Source organism: Rhinolophus hipposideros (genome assembly GCF_964194185.1).
Source record: "Rhinolophus hipposideros genome assembly, chromosome: 3".
Lineage (NCBI taxonomy): Eukaryota > Metazoa > Chordata > Mammalia > Chiroptera > Rhinolophidae > Rhinolophus > Rhinolophus hipposideros.
The window spans coordinates 10,762,248-10,785,796 of NC_138049.1; the positions used below are offsets into that span (position 1 = coordinate 10,762,248).

The following is a 23,549-nucleotide window of genomic DNA, read 5'->3' on the forward strand; positions in this document are numbered from 1 at the left end:
GTTATTTCTCAAATTTATATAAAGACTTATTATCATCTTGACTGCAATCATGTAGAAAATGAATGAGGTATAAAGTACATGAGGATAACTTAATAAAACGAGCTTTCTTTTCTTATGAGATCTTTGAAGAAAGGAATCATTAGACAGAGACCTGCCTTGTATTCACCCAGGTCATGAGGCATGTCAGTTTGGTGATGTGCCTTTGGCAAGACGTCCTTAATTAGAAATTCCTCGAGAGCTGCTCCCAGTAGGTGCTTCCTAAGACAAAATAATTTAGCAGAGGAGCCCTTGCTAAGGATACTATACAGGTGAATGAAAGAAAGAATTTGCCAACAGCAAGAGAGGAAAACTGTCATGATGGGGTGTTGGATGTTGAATGAGAGTGTCTCTGTCATATTAGCAGTAAGTTTTGTTTCTTCTATTCAACTTTAAATCCATATTGAATAGTCTCTGATTTTTAGGATAACTTGGATAGGAATGCTAAATAGCTTCAAGTATTACTCTGGTTAAAAAACTATAACTTGTTAGAAAACATTCAGTAGCTGTATTTAATTTATCCTTACAGAATTATGTAAAGTTGTTTTCCAATTGAGTTCATTTTTAATTATTTTTAAAGTCAAGTAGTTTGATTTTGCATAATGTATGAATGTTTCTCTAAATCAAATGAAGTCTTTGAATTAGACTATGAGATTGAAATTTTTCTAGAGTACTTCTGAGTTGTTTTTTAAAGATTTCTTCCTTCTTGGCACCGTAGACTTAACACATTATAGCAATGTTGATTAAGAAGGTTTTGTACTTTTCTTCAAGTTCCTTAAAGAATACCCAGTTGTGTTAAAAATCTTTTTCAAAGAGGTAAAAATTTCTTACCAATATACATACTGTTAAGAACTAGTCAATAAAATAATGACATGAAGTAACTCTGATTAATATTGAGAAGCTCATTTCACTTGAACTGGACCCCAAGGAGGACCCCAAGTGATTTTGAAAAGAAGAAAAAGTTGAAGACACTATTGACTGGTTCTCTTTTCATTCTACTCTAGCTCTCATGGTTGGGAGTTAATTTTTATCTGTTTATTGACACGTTCCGTTGGTATGGAGAGGAAGAGTCTTTCTTTTATACACGAGTGATTCTGGGTGTAAGTAGAGTTGGTGACTATATCATTTCAGAAAACAAAATGCATTCTATTGGCCCAGCTTTCTTGTTTTCACTGTATCTCCTTCTCATGTCTTTATATATGAATAGTCAACACTGGCTTGGGCAAGAGCATCTGCAGTCTGCCTGAATTTTAACTGCATGCTAATTCTGTTACCAATCAGTCGAAACCTCATTTCATTTATAAGAGGAGCAAGTATCGTAAGTACTAAATTATTTGAAATAATTTCAGTTGTTATGACTTACTAATATAAGTGCCATTGAAAACAGAGATGTACTTTACTATAAAATTCCCAATAATTGTGTTTAGATGAAGGTTTGCTTCTTTGTAAGAGAGAACACGATAGCTAAAACTGAAAATCAGAAATCGGTACATCGGACTTGACTTTTACTTTTGCCATTGGACTGATCACTCAACCTTCCCCTGATACATTTGCTGCATCTGAAAAGTAGAGCTAATAAAACTGACCTGACTCACAAAGATGGAAGTAGTATTATAAGAGCCTGAACTATTACCATTTCTGATTGAAAGGAGACAAATATGCAGTTGAGCCAAATGCCACTATAGAAACATCGCTCTGAATTCTCAACCCCAGAAAGCACAATCAGAGTACACAAATTTCAGGATGTAGATTTTAACCCCTACCAGACATAAAGGAACATGTCCTAATTATATTGATTTCACAGTGTTAGGTACTTATCTGTGTCTCCTGCTAAACAGAGTAAACACACTGCACAGAAAAATGAGACCTTCAATGACCTTTAGTAAACAAAATTATATACACTCATCTTCATAATTTTATAAATATTTAGATATAGATGACTATAGTGCCTTGCTTTGTGTACCAAGGATTAATTTAGAGACTATAAACATCGATGACAATGATGGTTATTATCTTCCTTTTCCAAATAAGCATGGATATTAGCAGGTTCATTCCTGAGTTTTGACTTATAACTAGGGTACTACTAACTCAATCATTTTTATTGAGTTGAAGTTTCAGAAAAGCCAGTAATAACCATTTGGTTTTGCCTGTTGGACTAATTAATGGCCACTAATTTTTGTGTCACATAACCCCACCTTCAGTAATTTAGAAGCAGAGCTCTCTTAACTCTCATGACACTGTCATCACTATGATTTCTCCCTAGCCAAGACTTTTATTTCTGTTACTCTAGTGCTGCAGAGGACCATGGAGAAGACACTTAGACAAAAACCTCAAATTCCACAAACTGGTCGCCTATGGAATAGCCATTAATGCAAGTAAGTGCTTATAATTCATTGCCTAATGTGTTTTAAAATACCTAAGGTTTACCTTTATAGTTTTGTCTATTTCCTTTCACCAAAGGCTCACCCTTAGGTAAAAGAAAACTTTTTCTTCCATCTAACCACATAAACCTTATACGAGGTCTGACAATTAAGTTCGCAAACTTGTTGCTACGATATTGCTAAACTTTTTTGATATCAGAGGGATTATTCATTATGAATTTGTACCAAATGGACAAACACTTAACCAAGTACATTATTTGGAAGTGCTGAAAAGTCTGCATGAAAAAGTTAGACAACCTGAACTTTTCACCAACAATTCATGGCTCTTGCATCACGACAATGCACCAGCTCACACAGCACTGTCTGTGAGGGACATTTTAGTCAGTAAACAAATAACTGTATTGGAACACCCTCCCTACTCACCTTATCTGGCCCCCAATGAATTCTTTCTCTACCAGAAGATAAAGGAAATATTGAAAGGAAGACATTTTGATGACATTCAGGACATCAAGGGTAATATTATGACAGCTCTGATGGTCATTCCAGAGAGAGTTCCAAAATTGCTTTGAAGGGTGGACTAGGTGCTGGCATCAGTGCATAGCTTCCCAAGGGGAGTGCTTCGAAGGTGACCACAGTGATATTCAACAATGAGGGATGTAGCACTTTTTCTAGGATGAGTTCACAAATTTAGTTGTCAGACCATCAAATAAATGGATTTTCAAATTTCTAACTTATGCCCATGCAATTTTTTCTACCAAGCCTTCAATTTGTCAAGGAAAAGTTTATGAAACTTCGTTTTCATCTGTGAATAATTAAGCTTGTTGACAATGATACATACCTACTTGAAAAATAAATACTTTGTTATTTAATATAATTCACATCAGAAATAAAATTGACCTATATTCAAAATCTCATTCACAGTCGTAGGAAAAATGATTATCAAATGTTATCATGAGCAGTAAAAAGAAAAAAGAAAAGCAACATCATGTGAACAAGATTCTGAATAGTTTTGAGCTAGTGGATATAAAAAGATCTTGAAAAGATATGAAGCTTTACAGGCATATAAAGTATTATTGTTATTTCTTGAGTTAGAAAACAAGAGAATTCGAGAGAAAGGCACTAGAAATTAACATCCAAGGCCAAGATCAAACTCTGGGGAAGAAGACAAGTAGAGGGGCAATAACCAACTAACTTGTGGTTTTGTAGGACAAAAAATACATTGAAATAAAAGGCTATCTGAACAACAAAGAGTTATGGTCCAGGACTGTTTCCCTCAAACTAATTTAAGTATAAAATGTTTTCCTCATTTGTATTTATCCTCTCATGCATGAAAAACAGCAAAGAAAAAGAACACTCAAAACAAATGTGGATTTAATTAAGTAACAAGACATGACAGACGGTGCCCGAGTGCCAATTAACACAACTTTGGCTGTGTGGTGAGACCTTTGGGGAGATTTCCCCATAGATTGTCCTCAACTCCAGATTAAACCAACCCAGGAAATGCTTGCAAATGGTCTTTGTAGTTTGTTCAGAAATAAAAAGACATTATGTCCTCAAAAAAAACAGCTAAGGTATGGAGGGCAAAGAACAAGGCTAATTCATTTTTTTGTTCCAACGTCCACAGTATAGCTCCAAGTACTATACATAGGTGCCAATAACTTTGATGAATGAGTGACTACGTGAATGAATGAAGACTCGGGGAAGCAGATTTCAGCTCAGAAATGGAAGTCTTGTCCAGACCTTCAAAATTACCTAAAATTAGAACCAGGTCTCCCTGAGAGTACTGAGTTCCCTGCAGTGGCTGGTGTCCAAGTGGAGTTGAGATTGCTCCTTAGAAGGCTCTTCAGAGAAGGAATTCAAGGACTCTCTAGGCTGATTAACAATCTTAAGAATCCTAAGTTCATATGTTAAAAGCGAAGAGAGGACAGTAAAATGGCAGGAAGATTATTATCACCATGCAATAGCTTTAAGGCAGAATTGAACTCTCAGAAAAAGTTACAAAGATATTATAAAGAGAAGGGACAACAACAACAAAAAATCACAGCATCAAAACACATCAGAAAAGAAAGCAAAGAACCAGGGGAAATGTGTTATAAAATAGTTTTCTCCTTAAACCTTTGGGCATGTATATTTCTCTCTATATAATCACATTTCAGTAGTACTCATGCATCAGCAATGTGTAAAAAAAGTCTCCCGTGTACATAACATTCTGGTAGGAGCTATAACCTTCCGAAACTGTGTGGGCAGTACTGTTTTCAGAACGGAGTATAATATGTAGGGGCAGCAATTGACTTGAATCAGGTTATTTTAAACCCCTGCAGCAGGCCTTGCTTGTGTGATCTCAGATAAGTGCCTTATGCCCTGCCTTCTGTGGAATTAAAAGAACACTAATACAATCCATCCATCTCTATGAGATGTGCACACTAGTTGTCAGGACTAGTTGTCAGACTACAAGGCCATCCACTTGCTGCTGTGGCAAAAAGAATCAAATCCACGTTCAGCGTGGCCAGCAGGCTCTGCTCCTAGTGCCGCGCGCTCCTCCAGTCTCATCTCTCCCACAGCCCCTTGCTTTTTCCCCTGGGCGGTACCCAGCTACTGGCAGTCCCTGAGGAGTCTGTGCTTTTGTTCTTGTTATTCTCTGTGTCTGAAATACTCTTCCTCTCCTTCCTCCCTGGGTCAGATGTTGCCACATCCAGGACTTCTTGCCTGGTCCATTTCCCCTGACCTGCCAGGTCTGGGCAGCTGGCCCGCCTCCCCTGCAGGTCACAGTCGCACCTCCTACCACATAGAGAAATTTCTCAGACTCGGATCACCCCAAGGGCTGAGACTGCGCTGCATGCATCTTGGCTTCCCTGGTCTCTGGCTCACAGTAGGTCCTCAGCATATCAGGTCAGCCTGAGGCTAAGCAGGCATCACCCAGCAGGCCAAAGAGGCTGAAGGAATTCAGGGGAAAGGTACCCAACACGGCAGCACAGGAGTCATTCAGGGAACTGGGAGCAGTTTAGGGAGGAAAAAAACATAGAATGTGGTCTGTGAAGAGATTCAAAAGGATGCCAGTCATTCAAGAGCGTGAACTCATTCAGCGGCAACAAGAGAAAGCAGGATGCTTTCCCTCCCTCTTTCCCTGGCAAATCGCTAGGGACAATCTAGTGTTCTCTCAGGCAGCCAGCCACCTTCCACTTAAACACCCACCCCTTTGCCTGCTCCCAAACATCTCCGGGGGCTCCCCTAGCAAAGGCAGATGGCTTTTGAGAGCAAAGTGCTCCAGTTCTCCGACCACCATGGCAACCAGCAGCGCTCTGGTTGTTTCCATTCCTGGCAGAGGCAGGAGGGTGGGGAGAAAATGCTCTGCTTCTCCCCAACCCTGACAAAGCAATTATTACGTTTCACATTAACTAAGAAATGTGGCTGGCAACTGCGCTTTTAGAGAGGAAAAAAAGTGCTAAGCCCTGGTTTCATAGATGTACCTTTGCTTTTCACATTTTGTCCTTCTGGTGTATTAGCCTGGGAGCAGCTGAAAATGTCCCCATCCTTATTTTATTAGCATCGCCCATTACGCTGCTTTTCAAATAGCTGACTGGCTTAATAGAGGTGTGTAACCTTGGAAGACTGCATCCACATCGAAGTGTGCGTGCCAGCCTCTAATTTCTCATCCGTTCCCCCATAAGTTGAACTGCAGGCTTTAATTGGTCAAATCATTAAAGGATGTAATTAGAGCCTGGTGGAAGTGGCTGGGGAGGGGGAGGGAAGAGGCAAACAGTGGTATCTATAATCAAGGGCATCACCGAAAGCGCAGTGACAGGAACGCTTCTTATTTTGGCTTCCTGCCTTCCTGCATGCCTGCCGATGATAAGAGCTGCTGGAGCATTCTTCCACCACCAATAAATCATGTTCAGGCACCCAGAACCCCACTGGTACACAAATCGTGGTTCCACGGCCTCTTCGTTCTTATTAATGCAGATCTTTCTGGACTCTCTGGGCCACAATAGACCTTGAAGACCCTTCCAATGGAGTAGCTGTACTGCAGCCTGAGCTTCCTTCAAAGGGCGCTGTAAACAGTGACCCAGGCAGCTCTCTAGCAAAGTCTGCAGCCTGCATCTGCTGAGTTCCAGGGGCGTACAACGACCCATTGGGGCTCAGTGATAAGTTGCTAAAACTAGTTTACAAACCTCAATAAAAATAACAGGGACAGGTAAAGAGGAGTGGGCTCAGAATAGGATACTGAGAAAAAAGATTCGGAGGCCCCAAGGTAGAGGACAACTCCAGAGGCCCCAATTCTCAGGGCCAGATCCCGAAAGAATTGCTACTAATCCATTTCTGCTAGAGGCACTGGGAGCTCCAAGGAGACTCTCTCGCCAGCCCAGCCTAGCGTGATTAAATGTGATTTACAAATGAGTGGCATGCACAGGGTGTCACAGTCAATGAGTATTCCTGCAGAAATCAGACCACAAATTTGAAAGTTTGGGGCCCGATTCTGGCTGCAGGAATGCTGCCAGTATTTGTCCCCGGGTCCTTATTTCTAATGGCTATGTCATTAGAAGGTGACTAACTCCACAATGACTGTTATCACTGACAGGCAGACAAAAAGATAGCAGGAACTGACCACCCTTCCAAGATTCTCCCTCAATTATGCTTCCTTTGATCTCCTGAAAAATAAAAAGAAGGAAAGAAAGAAGGAAAAGAACTTTCTCAAGGCAACTGGCTCTAATTGTAGCCTTCATGATTTTTTTGTTCCCTCTTCAATAAAAGCTCCTTATTTGAACTCAGAAGTTCACACACCAATTAAGTGTGCATTTGTAGTGTGTCCAATATCGCTGCTCTCTTTTAACTGTAAAAGTACTTTGGTGAGAAAATGAAATTGTGGAAAAACCCAAATATAGCATCTTTTAGCCTGGCGTTTGCGTGGGTTTTGGAAATATTTATCTTGGGCTCTCCCAAGGGCTCAGCAGAAAGTCCTCAGAGACACGAGGAAGGGTGACCTGTGCAGCTGATGGCACTGGATTTGCCACAAAACTTAAAAAGCCTCTTAATCTAGTGTTGATTTTGAAAACATTAAAACATTGAGTTTCATATTTGCATTACTTTCATATCGGACTACAGATCCCTTTTAGATGATAAATGTTTCCAGTTAACTTCAGATAGAGACCCAGGAGACAGGCAGCTAGAAGGCAGCTTAGATATTGTGTAGTTCAGTCCAATTCACCCATTCTACAGATGAGAAAACAGAGGCTGAAAAAAAGCCAAGTAACTGAGAGGTATCCTGTTCAGTATTCTTTCTGCTACATGATATCAAATCTAATAACATGCTATGATTCTGATGACTAAGAGAAAAATGAAGCCATATAACTATTTTATCACATACATGAAACCACTGTCACTATAAACATAGGTAACATGGCTATTCATACTAAAGTAACTAAAATGTATAAAGAGAAGAATAGAAAATATAATGTCTGAAAAAGAACAAAATCGGTATCTCCCCTGGTGTCTATCAAGTCCCATAGCCCTGAATTTGGTAGGTGGGCTAGTTCTAGTTCCAAGCCAAGATCACAATAAAGTTAAGATTGGATCTAAGAGGAAATAAAACATTTAGACAAACAAAGTTTGTCCAAGCAGTTTTCTCTCTGAGAATTCCTGAGATAAGTAAGTTATTCCACTTTTTATCTTCTACCTATGTAAAAAGGAAAACCAAGATGGTGGCAGCTTGAGGAAAGAAACATGTAAGACATGAATTTTAAAGTACAAGAAAAAAACTGGAAAGGATAGTTTTCAACATATTCCCTCAGGAGCTACCTCTTGAAAAGTGTCTTGGGTTTTATTATACTACTTCATTAGTTTCTTCAGCTCTGTTATGAGAGAACTGGTAATAAACAGTGCAATATTTTGGTTCATTCAATAAATGTACTTAAATTTAGTTTAACGGTGTCAAATTCTCACGTGGAAATCAATCTAACAGACAATAGATTGCGATCAACAAGTCACTACACAGTAGGAGAATGTTATAGAATGCAGAATATAAGACACAGAACTTATCCTGTTTTCCCTTTCTGACTGTCACATGGGGATTATGTAATGGTAAATACAACACCTAATTTGGTTTGAAGCTCAATATCTATTTCTGTAAAATGGGAACAGCTCCGCTCTGTCTGGTGTGCTTTATTTAGTCCGACGGAGGATGGAAGAAGGTTAGGAGCAGAGAAGAGAGGGCAAAGTGATGGAACGTGAAACCATTTACACTCACCTACAATGATGGCTCCAAAGGCAGTCATCAGTCCTAAGTCATAGGAGCTAGTATCTGACTCTAGATTAGACACCGAGCGATCCAGTCAAAGTGTTTTAGCCAAGCCTGTAGGAGAAATTCATTTTCAGTAAAAAGTAAGGTATAACAACTATTGATTAGTGAAAAGACGCAATATGCCTAAAAGGTCAAAAGGTGGGGCCCTGGAGTCAGGCAAACAGGGTTTGTCCCACCTTTGCCATTAATGAACTGCAAGCTCTTTCACCTTTTGAATGCTGGTCTGTAAAGGGGAATAAGACTAATACCTGAAGATTCCCTGAGACAATATGTCTAAAGCATTTGTAACAGTGTTTGAGGGATAGTAAACATTCGATCTATGTTAGCTATGAGAAACATCACCTGTTTTTTCAAAACATTAAGTTAATAATCAGAAAACAGTGGTTAGAAATCCTGGAGAATGTTGGTGTTTAACATAGCAAAAGTTCCCATTTCATATGTAGCTTATTGGAAGAGACTGTTCCTAGATAAGCTTTTCTAGCTTTGTGGACACTTGAGACTAAAGAAAGTAGCCACTGCACAGATGTGGCTGCGCATGTTGACAAATGAAACTTAAGGGGAAAATAGTCTCTTGGGTGTTAACCTCACGGAACCCATGAGGACAGTCAGCATCACAGACTGAGAAACACTGTCATGTGTTTTACCGTTATAGGCAGGCCTCAACCAAAACCATATTTGACTTGATTTCTACTTAAAGGCTGTCAGAAAAGGTCAAATATATATGTAAATATGAGCAGAGAAAACACCGTTCCACCAGTGTTGCATGTACAGACCAACTTCCTGACTCTCTTTCTTTCTATCGTCTCATTGTTAGTGAGAAAGCCACTATTAAGTACGTATTGGTACTAAGCAGTGTGCCAGGTGCTAAGGTTTCAAGGTGAACCAGTCCAGTGGACTCAAAGTCCTTTGGGAAACATGGGTATAAATACATACTCATAACAATAACGTCTGGGAAATGTTATAATCAAGGTATGATTTGTGCCTGTGGAACTGACGAAAGCTTGCAAGAAAGCAACTTTTGAGTTGTGTCTTAAAGCATGAGTAGAACTTTGCAAGGCAGAGAAGGGAATGGCACTGACAGAAGAAACTCAGGTGACAGAGGCTAAATAGAAGATGGCATTTCTAAATAAATATGGTACTAGCACCAGAGGCACCAAAATCACACCAATATTTTCAGAAGTTTCTGTTGTTTCTTTTTCCCTCACTTCCCCACCTTAACCCACAATGTGCAGCCATGGAGGATTCCAGAATTTTCCCAGAACTTGGAGAGATTGTATACAGTAGTGGCCTCTGCTACTGTGAGTACAGAAAAAAGAAAAAAAAAAAAAAGGATATCAACTGGGAAATTATCTATACCTGGTAATGAATTCTCATTTCACACTTGAATCTGATTCCAATGGCAGGCGTCAACTGGCCACCCAGCTACTAGTGTTCCATTTGCAACAAAAACATCAGGATGTCCTTGTCTGTTTGTTGTAACTGTTGGCTTTCCCACAGATTTCACAAGACAGGAAAGAGTAGCACTGGGCACCAATTCCTTAGGCTAGATAATGCTGTATTCCTGAGCTTGTTGTCTTCATTTAGAATTTAGACATCACCAATTCCCAGAAGCAGAAAGCTAAGTTTTCTTAAGTATATACAGACAGGTTTAGTTCCATAAATACTGGCTTATTTCAATCCACTAAGAATACCACATGCAATATATGTGCATATGTGTATGTGTAGAGGGATATATATACTGAAAGTCCTAAAAAAATGTATACACATTTTAAGAAAGATGTCACTTTGGTCAACGTTGCTCAAGCAGTAGTTCGCCGTCATCAGAAGTGTCTGGACACTGATGGTAACCACTACTGAGCACCTCTTGTCATTGCAGAAGTCAAACATGACTTGTATTCATCTTTTGTTATCAGTATATATTGAGTATTACAATTTCAATAGTTTTTTTTTTCCTTTCTTAAAATGTGTATACATTTTTTGGCACCCTCTGTGTGTGTGTGTGTGTGTGTGTGTGTGTGTCTGTGTGTGTATGCTAAAACACATAAAGTAGGAATAAAAAAAATAATGTTTGAAAGGGAATAAAAATAATATCTTCCCCTGGTATCTATCATATATATTATATACATATATATCAGTGTGTGTAAGATACAGTATTATAGAATAATGCTTTCCGATTTCTTGGGAAAGAAGTTTCATATATATATATATATACATATATATATATATATGTTATATATATGTATATATATATATATAAAACATAATACCTATTCTACTTTCAGAATGCTCAGATTTTTATAATTAAATTATGGTGAATTGAGATTTACTTGATTTCTTAATATAATGAATATGAATGTGGAAAATAACACAGTATCTTCGGAAGTATTCAATCTACTCACTTTAAGACACTGAGAAAGATGTACACATAATTCACTCTTCCTTGTTGATTACAAAAACCACTAACAGAGAAACCTGACCATATAGGCATTGTTTTTGAGTTACTGTAATACAAAGGAAGAAATCCATTTGGCGCAAGCTCTGTATGGTCTCCTCGTCCACAGCCATCCACACTGCGGCTCATTTGTGCAACCTGGAACGCTACCACCTGAGCCAGTCAGCAGAAGCGGAGGGACTTCTGGCTGCACTTTCCAAACTTGGCGACACCCCAAATGAGAGCTACATCAACCCCATCCGGACCTCCCACATAGTGAGTTCTCCTTGCATGCTATCTAGTTTCTCATCTGAAAAATCCTTCCTTTTCCAATCCCTTCAAAATCAGGAACACTATTTCAAAAGCTTTTAATGAAAGAGCTCGAGAAAAGACGTTCCTGCCAAATGTTAACATCAATTTCACCCTCTTTAAAAAAAAAAAAAGTTATTTTTTCTGCCATAAATATTTCTAAGAGGTTGTGAGCAAGGAGAAAAACTGATGCCACTTAATTAGTTTATAGCAAAAAAAATAATAAATACACCTTAACAGGAAATGCAGTAACCTGTTATATCCCTAATATTTTAAAATTGAAAAGCACCTCGTGATTAGATATTTTTTCGCTGATGTTAGAATCATAAAGAATATGAAGTGCCATCTAAATCCAGAGATCATCAATTAGATGTCTTCAATTTCAATTTGCAAATTGCCTTCTGGGTATCTTCTCCCCTGTCATATTTTGGCACACATATGACTAGCCGGTTTGCCAAATCAGGTGCTAGGCAAAGTAGCTAATTTCATAATGAGACCTGTATGGCTAGTGACATTGTTAATGCTAATTACCTGTGTGCACAGAGTAGCAGCACATGTGGGAAACAAAAGGAAAACCAAACATGTAGCCACAGAAATCCACCTGCTGAGATTAAGACATTCCTGTCACTTAATCTACCCCCTACCTCTTTATTCTTAGTAAACCTTTTGGCCATGTACGGCCATATTGGAATATGCATCTAGAAAATGAAGCAGGTTTTAAAAAAAAATCTATATTGCCCAAGAAAAACTCTAAGACAATACACTGCAGAAATGGAAATCTCTCCATTACCATCTGGGGCATCTCTTCAAGTGACCATTTTGTCCATGTACCCTTATTTGAAGAAGCAAAATCCAAAGTCTCTCTTGGGGGAAATTTTTCCATGTCATGTCCCCTAATTATCCTAAGATGGTTTCCAATATCAGGCCATTGATCAAGTAGAGCTACATTTTCTCACCTGATGATAACTAAAAGCACAAAATTCACAATTATAAATCAAAACTGCAGATGATCTGAGCCTATGGGAATGCCTTTGGTGTACTCCTCTGAGCTGCAGCATTTGTCCGGGCACCTACTGGGGTTAACTGTTTTCCCCACTAAGGCTCTGCAAAGTTCATTGCTACACACACCCAGGAATAAACTTCAAAATAAATTTTGAAGAGACTATATAATAAATAGCATTTACTATAAATACTCATGTAGTAATTTAAGATGATTAAACTACTTCTAGTATAGTTGTTTCAAAATTTTAGAAGAAATATCCTATGTAAGTACTGATTAAGTCCAGGAAACCCTCTAATTTGGGATATATGGAGAAAGGTGAGTATCAGTACTTTATAGAATATTGCTAAATAGATGCAGTGAGATTATTTTAGAGGGTACATTGCAACTCAAACCAGTCTGTAAGTATGGTGCAAGAAAAGGGAAGTGGGGGATTTGCTTTAATAAGCAAAGAGCGATGATTTGAAATTAGCACATCATATGATGTAAGTGGATTTCTACAATGTGTGAGTACACTTGAAAAAAAATATTTCAAATGTTTTAGACATACCCTTTTCAATTTTATTTCCACTGTTTGCTCTATGAATCAAAAGTAAACACCGGAGAAGTCCCTGTCCAAATTTTACCTCTCGATCTCAAAGCAACCCAAATTAATGACGTTTTACTGACAAAAGATACAGTGAGTTTATTGAGCTCATGGTATCTCAAGGCTCATAACACAATGTATGAACACTGATGATTTGATAAGATATGGGAAACTCACAATAAAAACAAAATGCTTTGTGATTCATATTCTACGTAACAGGCTATTTAACCATTTCCTGAATCCCCAGGTCAGAATTCTGGCCTTTTCGCAGTGTGTCTATCAGATAAGAATAGCTGTATCTTTATTGATCACCTAGGATTTACAAAGTCTTATGCCAAGCCTCCTGAGGTGGCATGAAAGAAATGCAAGTCATGGTCCTTCCAATTAAAAAGCAAAAGCAAGGAATAATTACCAGAGGAAGAGACTCTGCAGCTGCTCTAAGAAACCTCTCCAAAAAAAGTGTTTATTAATATTAAAATGCACTTAAGCATGGTGATCCACATTTTTATTTTAAAAATTAAAAAAGTTGAAACTCAGATATATATATATATATATATGTTGCCGTATTTTATTTTTAAATGTATCTTCCCATATTGTCCTAATTTCGATTCCACATATTAATAGTAACTTGGACATGAAAATTGATTTATACAGGTGAAACATGGAATTATTGAAATGCATGTGATGAAATTATCACAAAGCACGTGTCTGCCATCAGATGGGAGAGAGAAAAGGGCAAGGAAGCTCCCTTTTTGAGTTGTATGGGGACCATTTTGAAGCTAATATGTGTCTGATTAGCACATTTTGAATTGCTCCTTGCTTGGACTCCCCAAGTATTGGTCCCCAAATGGAAAATTAGAACGAAGATATTAATGTCCTGGCATTTCTTTCTTTCAGAACACAAGCACTGAGTTACTATCGACAATCGCAGGCATTACTGGCCTGTTGATCTCTCTGGCTTTAGTCTTAATCATGACCTCTTCCACCGAGTTCATTCGACAGATCTCCTACGAGTTGTTCTGGTACACACACCACATGTTCATCATCTTCTTTATCAGTCTGTCCATCCACGGGGCAGGGTAAGTCCCTACTGTACTCAGTGTGTATGATTTTTATCTCTGCGAACCTCAGAATAACCTCAGAATGTCCTTTGGATGGAGGAACATGGCATGCAGGGACTAAAAATCACGTAAATCACACGAAAAAGCACATTCACGGTGGCAAATTCACAGTGTAGCTTTTTTAGTAATACTGAAAATAAGTGACTTAGGTGGTGAAGTATTATATTTATTTTTCCTAGCTAACTCTCTTGGGGCGTCTTGACATATTTATAACATGCAGGAATTATAACAAAGGCTGGTTGACCAGAGATCCATGTTTCGTTTAGAACCTATTTGCGCAATAAAATGTACGTGGGATTAATCAGGATATGTATTTTTGACACCCAGATGTCACTTCTGCTTGACCAAAATCATCCACTAGGAAACTGAGTGTGGGGCAGAAGACAGTGTGTGAGATGGCCTGTCTGACCAGGGCTCTGTCACCGGTCATCAGTGACTGTGTGCAAGCCTTTTAACATATTTTGCCGTGTATAATGAGCACTTTTATGCCCAAATTTGTGAGGGAAAAATAAGGATGAGAATTACACATGGGTAGTATTAATTCCGTATCTATATAAATGTTTTTAATTCTTGTCTTTGTGCTTATGAGTTAAAAGTGTAACTCTAGAAATCAATAATGATATCCGTATGCAAAATAATATCCTGGAATACGATAATCGGTTTTGTTGACCTTACGACGAACTTGCAACAACAAAGAGTTCTTTGCCTTCTGTGATGCATAATATCATAAATTTGTTACCGGTACATAAAATTTCTTGTACCTTGTATCTGTTTTGTAATTATTGGTTATATGAAATTTCTTGTACCATAATACGTTTAAAAAAAATGAATGCTCAAATTCCTTTATAATACAAAAAACAAGTACCTAAATGAAAACAAATAAAAATTTGAATTAAAAAATTTAAATGAAAGATTTTTTCCCCCTGAAAGTTTGGGCCACAAATGTTAGTGCCCATTATACACAGCAAAATACGGTAAATTCTCTGGCCCTCAAGTCTCCCTGTTTGACTTTTAAGATTCCTTTTTGCTCAAACATCCCATAAAGTGCTGCTCTGGCACTCAGCACCTACCTGACACTGTTAATCTTCTTCATCAGGAAGCAGGAGTAGCACCTGAAGTATAACAGTCTCCAATACGCTGTTTTCAAGTCTTTAAATACAGAGGGTGCCATAAAAATGTACACATTTTAAGAGATGTTATCTATACATTACTTTTTGAAGTTGAATTGAATTAGGGTAGCAATATGTAGTATGATGTTCACTCAAAAGATGGCGTTAATCAAATGAAAGCTAGCATCGTTCATTGTATTACAATTTTAATACAGTTTTTTTTCCTTTCTTAAAATGTGTATACATTTTTTTGGCACCCTTTGTATTATCAAAATAGTTCTGGACTAATTAACTGATTGATCTCTATAAACTAGCTTGTCCCATGTTAATTATTTCATAAATTGGTGCCTCTCTTTTTCCTTTTACAATGTCAAAGAACACTCATATGCATGACCTATTTGACCTTGACAATACTCCTATCCAACAGTCAGGATATCATCCCCATTTCATTGGAGGAAACAAATATTCAGAAGGTTCATTGATTCGCTTAAGTTCCCAGGACGAATAAATGACAGACCTAGGGCGCCAGTCTTCAGACAACCAAACCTTGTTGTCTGTTGGTAATGAAGTATGGGTCTTCATTACCAGAGGTGGGCTCCATTTCTGCCCAGACCCGGAAGAGCAAACACATGGCAACAGAGACTGCACGACACAGTGACTGTGGGACCTGTGTGGAGCCAGATGGTAGCTCTTCTGGATCTGCACCTCAGCAAGTCAACTGCCTCCTCTCACCTCCCCACACACTAGATATTCCTTTCATCTCGGCGCCCTACTCCTAGAATGGGATCGTCCATTGGCTGCTGCTGCTTATGCCTGATTAAGACCTCCTTCCCATGCATAAGCTTGTCTGACACACAAACCTGTGGAAAGGAAGAATGGCCCCTGGGGGCATATTGTACGCTACACAACTGCCTCTCCCTCTGCTAATCCTCCTCAGTCAGTGTTCACATGGCTTCTGCTGCTTGGCCAAGGTTTTCTAATCTCTTTTAGCTTTAAAATATCTGCAGCTAGCTCCTCTGAATGTGTGATGGATCCCTCACCCTGACATTTTGTATCTTGGGGGTGATGGTGTATGGTCCCAAAGTGTTCCATCCCGAAGACTGTCAGCCCCTCCTCTCCCTGCAGAGTCTTCTCCTGATGCCGGGTGTTAACCCCTATAGAACGTTTAAGAAGCTCTCACAACCCATGCATGCCTAGAAGTCTCTTCACAAAAATTAGGCGGCACGTACCGCCCCCCCCCCCCGCATCCCACCTCCCCCACCTTCACACCCTGGATCATTGTAGAAGCACAAGAGGATTTCAGTGGGCAGTGCTTCGTTGGAGATATTTTTAATATCCAAATAACATTTCATAAGATAAAATTTTTTAGTCATTTTAACTTAGTTGAAAGGCTTATTTTGGGATAAGGACCTCATTTAATCTTCTCAGCTTGAAGTATTCTACAGCTACTGTTTACAGCAGAAGTAATTTGCAAATTCTGTACGAAATGCCAAGTAAAGTAGGATTATTGGAATGTGTTAAAGCCCACTAATCTTCCTATCATGGGATGGCATAGATGAAGACATAAAAAACTTAAAATTTTTAAAAAGATACTGCATCGGAATGTTCTGAGGCTTCTTTAGATAATATAGGGAATGAGCCTGAGAACGAAAGTGTTAAAACGAATCTGTTAAAAATTTACAGATTCTTCTCCTCTGGCTTTCATTTATCATCCACCCTTCCTGTGTCTGGACATCATTTGCTCAGGGAAGATTCAGAGATAGCTTTGCTCATCTAACTCCAAGGGACGTTATCAAGTTTAGATGACTTCCACAAAACAGAGTGGGACAAAGGCCAAGATGCCAGTTCTCTGGACGTTTCCCAGGACATTGCCACTCCCTTCTCCCAGGCCCTGTGCTTTACAAGGGGACATGTTACCCCACAGACTCCCCAGGACAAGAGCCTTTTTATGCTGAAGTGCCTCAGTCTGTGAGCATCATGTTTCTCAAAAATAAATCAATGTATTTTATTCAGAAAGACCGAGGAACTGAGCAACTCCCAGATTACATGTCCTCAATATCTTCTTATGTTTCGCCACCTGGGCACCAATGGGTAAACAGAGGAAATTATACCCAAGCAACCAGTCAAAGTCAGTCCTTACCACATTTGGTGGCAAATATAACACAGCAGGATTACTGGACTCTTGTTCCAGTGGTCCGTTCACAAAGGCCAGCTTTCTTTTTCACTCTCAAATTCATCAATATGGTCCTGAAGACACACTTCTGACTGACCTATTCTGACCCTGTCAAAACTAGGTCTGCTAGTTGTCCCTGGGGTAAAAAAAAAATTCATTATTCAGGGCACTGCTTCTGACATCTTCTCTTGAAAATTTCTAGGTGCTCAGAAACAAACCAAGGAAGGTAAAAGTTAAATAAATCTGCAAAAGACCCAAATAGTACAAAGTTAGCCAATTAGCCCGAATCAGCAATCAGGACAAGATGTAACCTAATTAAATTCAACAATCTACAAAAGGATGTGTTCAAACAATTTCCCTTCATTATGAATTCTCTAATATAGACACTTTCAATTTAACACAGATACCACAGAGGGGCACTTCTTTTCTGGGATCTTCAAAGTTACTCCAAGCTTCTTAAATTCGTATTTTTAAAGGTGCTGAGGGAAATGAATGACAGCCCGTTGCGAGACAGTGCAAGTATTCTGCCAGAGCCCACCGTAGAATATATATCTGTGTTATCACCAGGCTGCACAAAATCAATTTTAAATTTTTGCATTTTGTTTTTTTTTAATGGCAAGTCGGATCGTGCGAGGCCAAACTCCCGAGAGCCTCTTGCTACACAACGTCACCTTCTGTAGAGATCACTATGCCGAATGGCAGGCAGCTGCCCAGTGCCCAGTGCCTCAATTTTCTGGCAAGGAGCCTTCGGTAAGAATGAACCCAGGAGCTTTTTAAAATAGCTGTCTCCATAGTTAAAATAACTAGAGCTTTTATATGCTTGAGAAAAGAACAGCTCACGTCACCACGAGACAAAGCCACTTCTTTATTAAGTGTGTTAATGGAGAAATCGAGTTATGGGTAATTTTAAAAGGGGTTTTACTGCCAAAAGCACTCTGTCCATTTTGAAATGTGTTCTTCTACTTCCATTTAAATATGGATGTCTGATATTGTGAGGATTCATAGCACCGCAAGCACAGTAATGTCTCTGGAGGAATTAGAAAACCATGTGGCGTGCCACCCGCTGCTCTCAGCAAGCTCAGCTCCCCTCTCCCTTCTCCATTCTGAGAACTAATAGCATCACTTCTCAAACAAATGTTAAGCAACAGCCAAATGAGAATCATACCCTCCTTCTACGCTTGCCTTCTTTCTTTCTATAGCTTTTGGAATGGGGAAAAAATGGGGTGTTAAATGCATTTACTTCCTGTTTTAATTAAGCTCCCATAACTGAAATAATGACTAAGGTAGCCAAAAGAGTAGATGATAATTAGAGTAGATGATAAGATCTCAAAAGAAATCTTTCCTGGGTATGCTGTAATCATTGCTGTTGGTGGCAAACATAAACAGAAATAATAATCCTATTTGGTCTCCTCAGGTATCTTAGAAGAATACAAACCGTGGAACAGCTGGGTGAGGCATGAAAAAAAAATGAAGCCAACAGATTAAAACTAGAAGAAAACAAGTGTCAAAAAAATGTGTCATAAAAAATGGGATAATAGGATATAAATGGTGGGGATTTAGGGAATTCAGTCATCAACTTATGAACAATAAAATGGTCAACTGTTTCTGAAATCCTCAAATAAATTAAGCACTGGATTTTTAAGGGTGAAAACTGATGGGAAGACTGTTTAAAACTGAAAGAGCTAGGATAGATGTGCCCATTAGGATGTGGTTCTTTTAATGGCCAGTATAGATTGTCTCTGTCTTAAACTCAACTATCAGTAGCTACTACCTAACCTGCATATTAATGAGGCGCACGAAAGCCTCTCTAAAATTTTCAGCTACAGCATCTCCATAAAAAAATCAATACCCTCCCACACCTCATGAATACAGACCAGAGCCTACTCCCAGCAGCAGCACAGGCTGACATTAATTACCATTAAAAGGGGGGAACTGACCCATCTAACTCTCCCAGGCAACACCTCCTTGCACACCCAAATTCATGTTGTCACTCTTTCCCATTATTTTTAATGGATCCCGATTCAAAGCATGTGAGGGCTGTGCAATTACCGCTTGGCTGGATGTACAATATTCTCTCTGATGTCTTATAGGCACTGAGTCCAGAAGGCATCCCAAGGACGAGGAAGGGTTCCTGCGCTTCACTGCCCCACACCAACCTGGTTTTGGCAGGACTCCATCCCTTCCTTTTTGCCTCTCTTAACTCGGTGCATTTTCATGGCGCTTTTATCAATAGAATGTTTATCAATTCACCTTCAGTGGTGCGCTACTCCCCATGCTAGGATGGACGATGCTTCATACATCACCTCAGAGGAACTGAACTGATCAAAGGAATTATATCAATTCCTTTGGAATTATATTACCAATTATATCTTGCAGTCCCTTCTCCCCCACTTGTCTCACTGCCCCTTTCCTCTTGAAACTCAGAGTCAAATACAAACTCCAGATTCTAGAATTTTTCATGCAATCCAGTCTCAAAAGATACCTGGTCTTCTTTAGCCAAAGAAGCACCTTATTTTATTTAACTATGACATCAGTAAGTAATAATAAAGAGCAATAATAACAATAATAATAATAATGCTGACGCTTTTTAAGTTATTAGGGAATGATGTCAACAGTACAGGGGAAAGCGTTAACTGAGGTAGAGTACACTCAGCAATTTTTTTTCCAATTGGCTATTATATATTTAGAATTGCACTAGATGCAGGATTCAGAGATATGGTTCCTGCCCCTGGAAACCTTATTGTCTAGAAAAAGAGGCCATTCATAAACACACACATAAAATAAAATCCAAGCCACCATGTTCTTATTTTCTGGTAGGGATGAAAAACCAGGAGTGAAAGTAGAGGAAACAAGTTTCATTACTACATCTTTTAAATCAACGTGGTTTTATTTCTATCATAAAATACTCACTGTACCATGACTTTCTGAGTCTTTTGGAGAAGAAAAAATAAAGCTAAGAATCCATAGAGTATTTTAGCATTAAAGAAACCTAGATACTAAATAGTACGGCCCCTTTATTTAATAGATGGAGAAGTTGAGACCCACGGAGTCTCAATTTTTTATCTGTGATCACAAAGGGCATTCACAGCAAAGCCATATCAAGAAACCAGAGCTTCTTACTCTGTGGCCATGACCTGTCATCTCTATACTCTTCAAATTCATTTGGAATCTCTGGCCTTCTCCCACCCACCATTTTGTCAGCTCTCTGCTGCTCTCTATGGTACATATCCCCGACATTGTATTTATCTCTCTGAATAAAGCTAAAACATTTAAGAGCTTGAAGCAAACCCAAATAATAATTTCTTCCAACTCATTTTACAAAACAGAAATTTGAGCATAAAAAGGATCAAGATTTGCCTAAAGCATAGGGTAGGGATGGTAACCCCAAGACCGGAAACCAGATCTCTGAGACACAGCTCAGGTTCTACCTTGCCACCTGCCCCTTTTGCTCTGAGCTATGGCCTCCTTTCCTTCACTCACACTTGTCTAACCTGGTCATTGCTGTGAGGCCATTCTTCTATGATTCACCTCGGGCCATACCTCCCCCTCACTCCCTAACTTCCAGGGGTCCCAGGACTATCACAGTGGACTTAAGTCGTGTTTTCTCTTTCTGGAGCAATTTATATACTAGAGTAGAGATAGAGCCAAGGATAAATAGCTTACAATTCTCCTTTCTGACAAACCATACAAAAATAACAATAATAATAATAATAATCCATCCCATTTTACCAACATGGGAAAATCAGGAACTATGACTGAGTTGACATCATCAAAATGAAGTCCGTGATGTCTAAAACTTTCTAAAATGGGCAAGAAAGATTCTTTTTAAAAATACATAGAGACTATGTGAGTGCTTTTACAAACATCTCTCTAAATTTATATAGAAAGAATTGCATTCTGGCCATTATTTCTGTATATATCCAGACCAATTCTCTAAACACTTTTTGGTTCATTTGAGCATAAGTGACCTAAGGATTTATTCCCTAAATCCAACCCCATCCTTCAAGTCTACCCCTTCCTGTCTTTTTCTTTCCTCTGCTCACCATCACCCCCTCACCCACAGCATAGGTAGACAAAGGTTTTATTCTCTCCGCTATTCTGAACACGTTGCTGAACCCCACTGAGGCAGAAAAGAATAGGTAGGCCAAATTGCTTTGTGTTGCCTGCATAAATCAAGCCTTTATCAGATAAACAAGAGGCTCCCAGGGAAAAAGCAGAGAAGGCTGATGTAGGTGAGAAGAGGTGCCATGCAAACACACCCAGAAATAAACAAATGATAAATACAAACAAGAAAGATAATAGAAGTAAAAATAATGCTGAAGGGCTTGTGACCTGTCAACAGAAAAGATGGAGCAGGATAGAGGGTAAGGAAATAATGAGCACTGAAGATAATCCATCGATGAGGGTTTTGTGAACATCTGAATTCAAAACTACGAGACATCCTCCTGCTTCTAAGATAGTAAGTGTACTAGGAGTAAGGCTATGGATTTAGAATACCAGGGAGGGAATGTACGAAAATTATGAAAAGGGTTGAGTTCCAGTCCTGGCTGTTTGTGCTCTAGCTCTGTCTCTCTAGGCAACTCTTATCAGTTCCCAGAACGTCTGGTTTTTAATTCTATAAATGCAAAATTAGGCTCAATTTCCAAGAACTCTTAACATCCTGAAATTCAATGAATGAGTACGGCTCTAATGTTTTGTAAAACAAATGTCAATACCAACGTCAGTGTTGGACGGGAAGAAGTGTGATTACATGGTAAATGATCGAGGGACGCACCAGGGTTCTGGAAAGAGCACATGTGGTCAGGCACATTGGGGTTTGCATCTTTACTGGGCGTCTTATGGCTTTTGCGACGCTGGCCAATTTGATCTTGCTGAGCCCTAGTTTCCGCTTCTGTAAAATAAAGAGACTGTCATATGCCTTGTAGGATTGTTTGGTATGAGATCTAGTATAAGTCTTCAAAATTTTTCAGTTTCCATCCCTTCCCTTTTAGGGGAAGAGGACACCTGATACAGGAATAGCCTGCTGGTAAACCGATGGTCGGTAATGCAGATTTTACTCAGAGAAGGTTAATGTAGGATGGGCTTTAGTAAGAATGGAAATATTTCCTGTAACAATTCTCCAGGCAATTGTTGAGGCTTTTGTTCTGATTCTGTAAACATAGATTTAAAATGCTGAGAAACTAACTTTGTGTTTTATTCCAGATAACACTGGCGGTGCATGTGTATGTGAGTGTGTATGTGTGTGGGTGTATGTGTTTCTTCAGGCAGACCCCCAAGTTGTGCTGCATTGTTGGCCCTTCAAAATTACTATTCGAAATGCTTTTATTTCATTTCCTATATTTTATGTTGGCTTAATAGTGTAGCTTTGTAAGCTTTTGACTTTGGCTGAGTTTGGGAGCATTTATGATCCTATCATATATAACATAAACATCAATCTGCTTTCTTATTTCTTTGCAAATTCAATTATTTCTAATTACAGAAAGGCATCATTGATCAAGTAAGCATAAAAACCAATACAGAAGAGTTTAATCTCTTAAATAAGCTCGTAGACTTCAAGGAATAATTGAATGTTATGGTATTTAATACAAGGAGACATCTTTGTTGTTGATAACTGGCCCAGAGTTAAAGGGAAATGTCTGAACCCCATCATGTTATATATTGATTGGGTTCAAATTGAAAATATTTGGATTCTATTTTAATTTCCTCTTCCTCTCTCTCTGCAGGCTTGGAAATGGGTTTTAGGCCCTGTGGTCTTGTATGCATGTGAAAGAGTAATTAGGTTCTGGCGATTTCAACAAGAAGTTGTCATTACCAAGGTATGCATGTAGCTTTATGTTGGAATAAAAGCCTGAATGTAGATGAAAATTTTTTATTAGCCCAAGTTTTTAATTTGCCATTTTTATTGCAGAAGTGTCAGTAATTTAGAGGCTCATCTTCTGTTCTAATAATTGCTCGCATCCTGCACATCTTTTAGTGTGACTAATTTTACCGAAGGCAGGAATCAGGGCTCCAGAATGGTACACAGAATTCTGATAAAGGTTATGGTACAGCATGAGAATCATCTGCATTCCTCCTTATTTCAGTTTCTCTTCAGGGGGAAACGGGCAG

General features: G+C 38.9%; 1 protein-coding gene across 1 annotated transcript in view; it reads left to right on the plus strand.

The window, feature by feature from the left end:
- Positions 1-339: 339 nt before the first annotated feature.
- Positions 340-23,549, plus strand: part of NOX3 (NADPH oxidase 3) — a gene marked incomplete at its 3' end in the record, with an annotated part of 56,696 nt that continues 33,486 nt past the window's right edge. The window contains exons 1-8 of the mRNA XM_081033972.1: positions 340-402; positions 1,041-1,136; positions 1,244-1,354; positions 2,327-2,411; positions 11,274-11,419; positions 13,936-14,117; positions 18,062-18,191; positions 23,165-23,257. Coding sequence (XP_080890098.1) covers positions 355-402; positions 1,041-1,136; positions 1,244-1,354; positions 2,327-2,411; positions 11,274-11,419; positions 13,936-14,117; positions 18,062-18,191; positions 23,165-23,257 — 891 coding nt within the window. The 5' untranslated portion in view covers positions 340-354. The remainder of the gene's footprint in view (positions 403-1,040; positions 1,137-1,243; positions 1,355-2,326; positions 2,412-11,273; positions 11,420-13,935; positions 14,118-18,061; positions 18,192-23,164; positions 23,258-23,549) is intronic.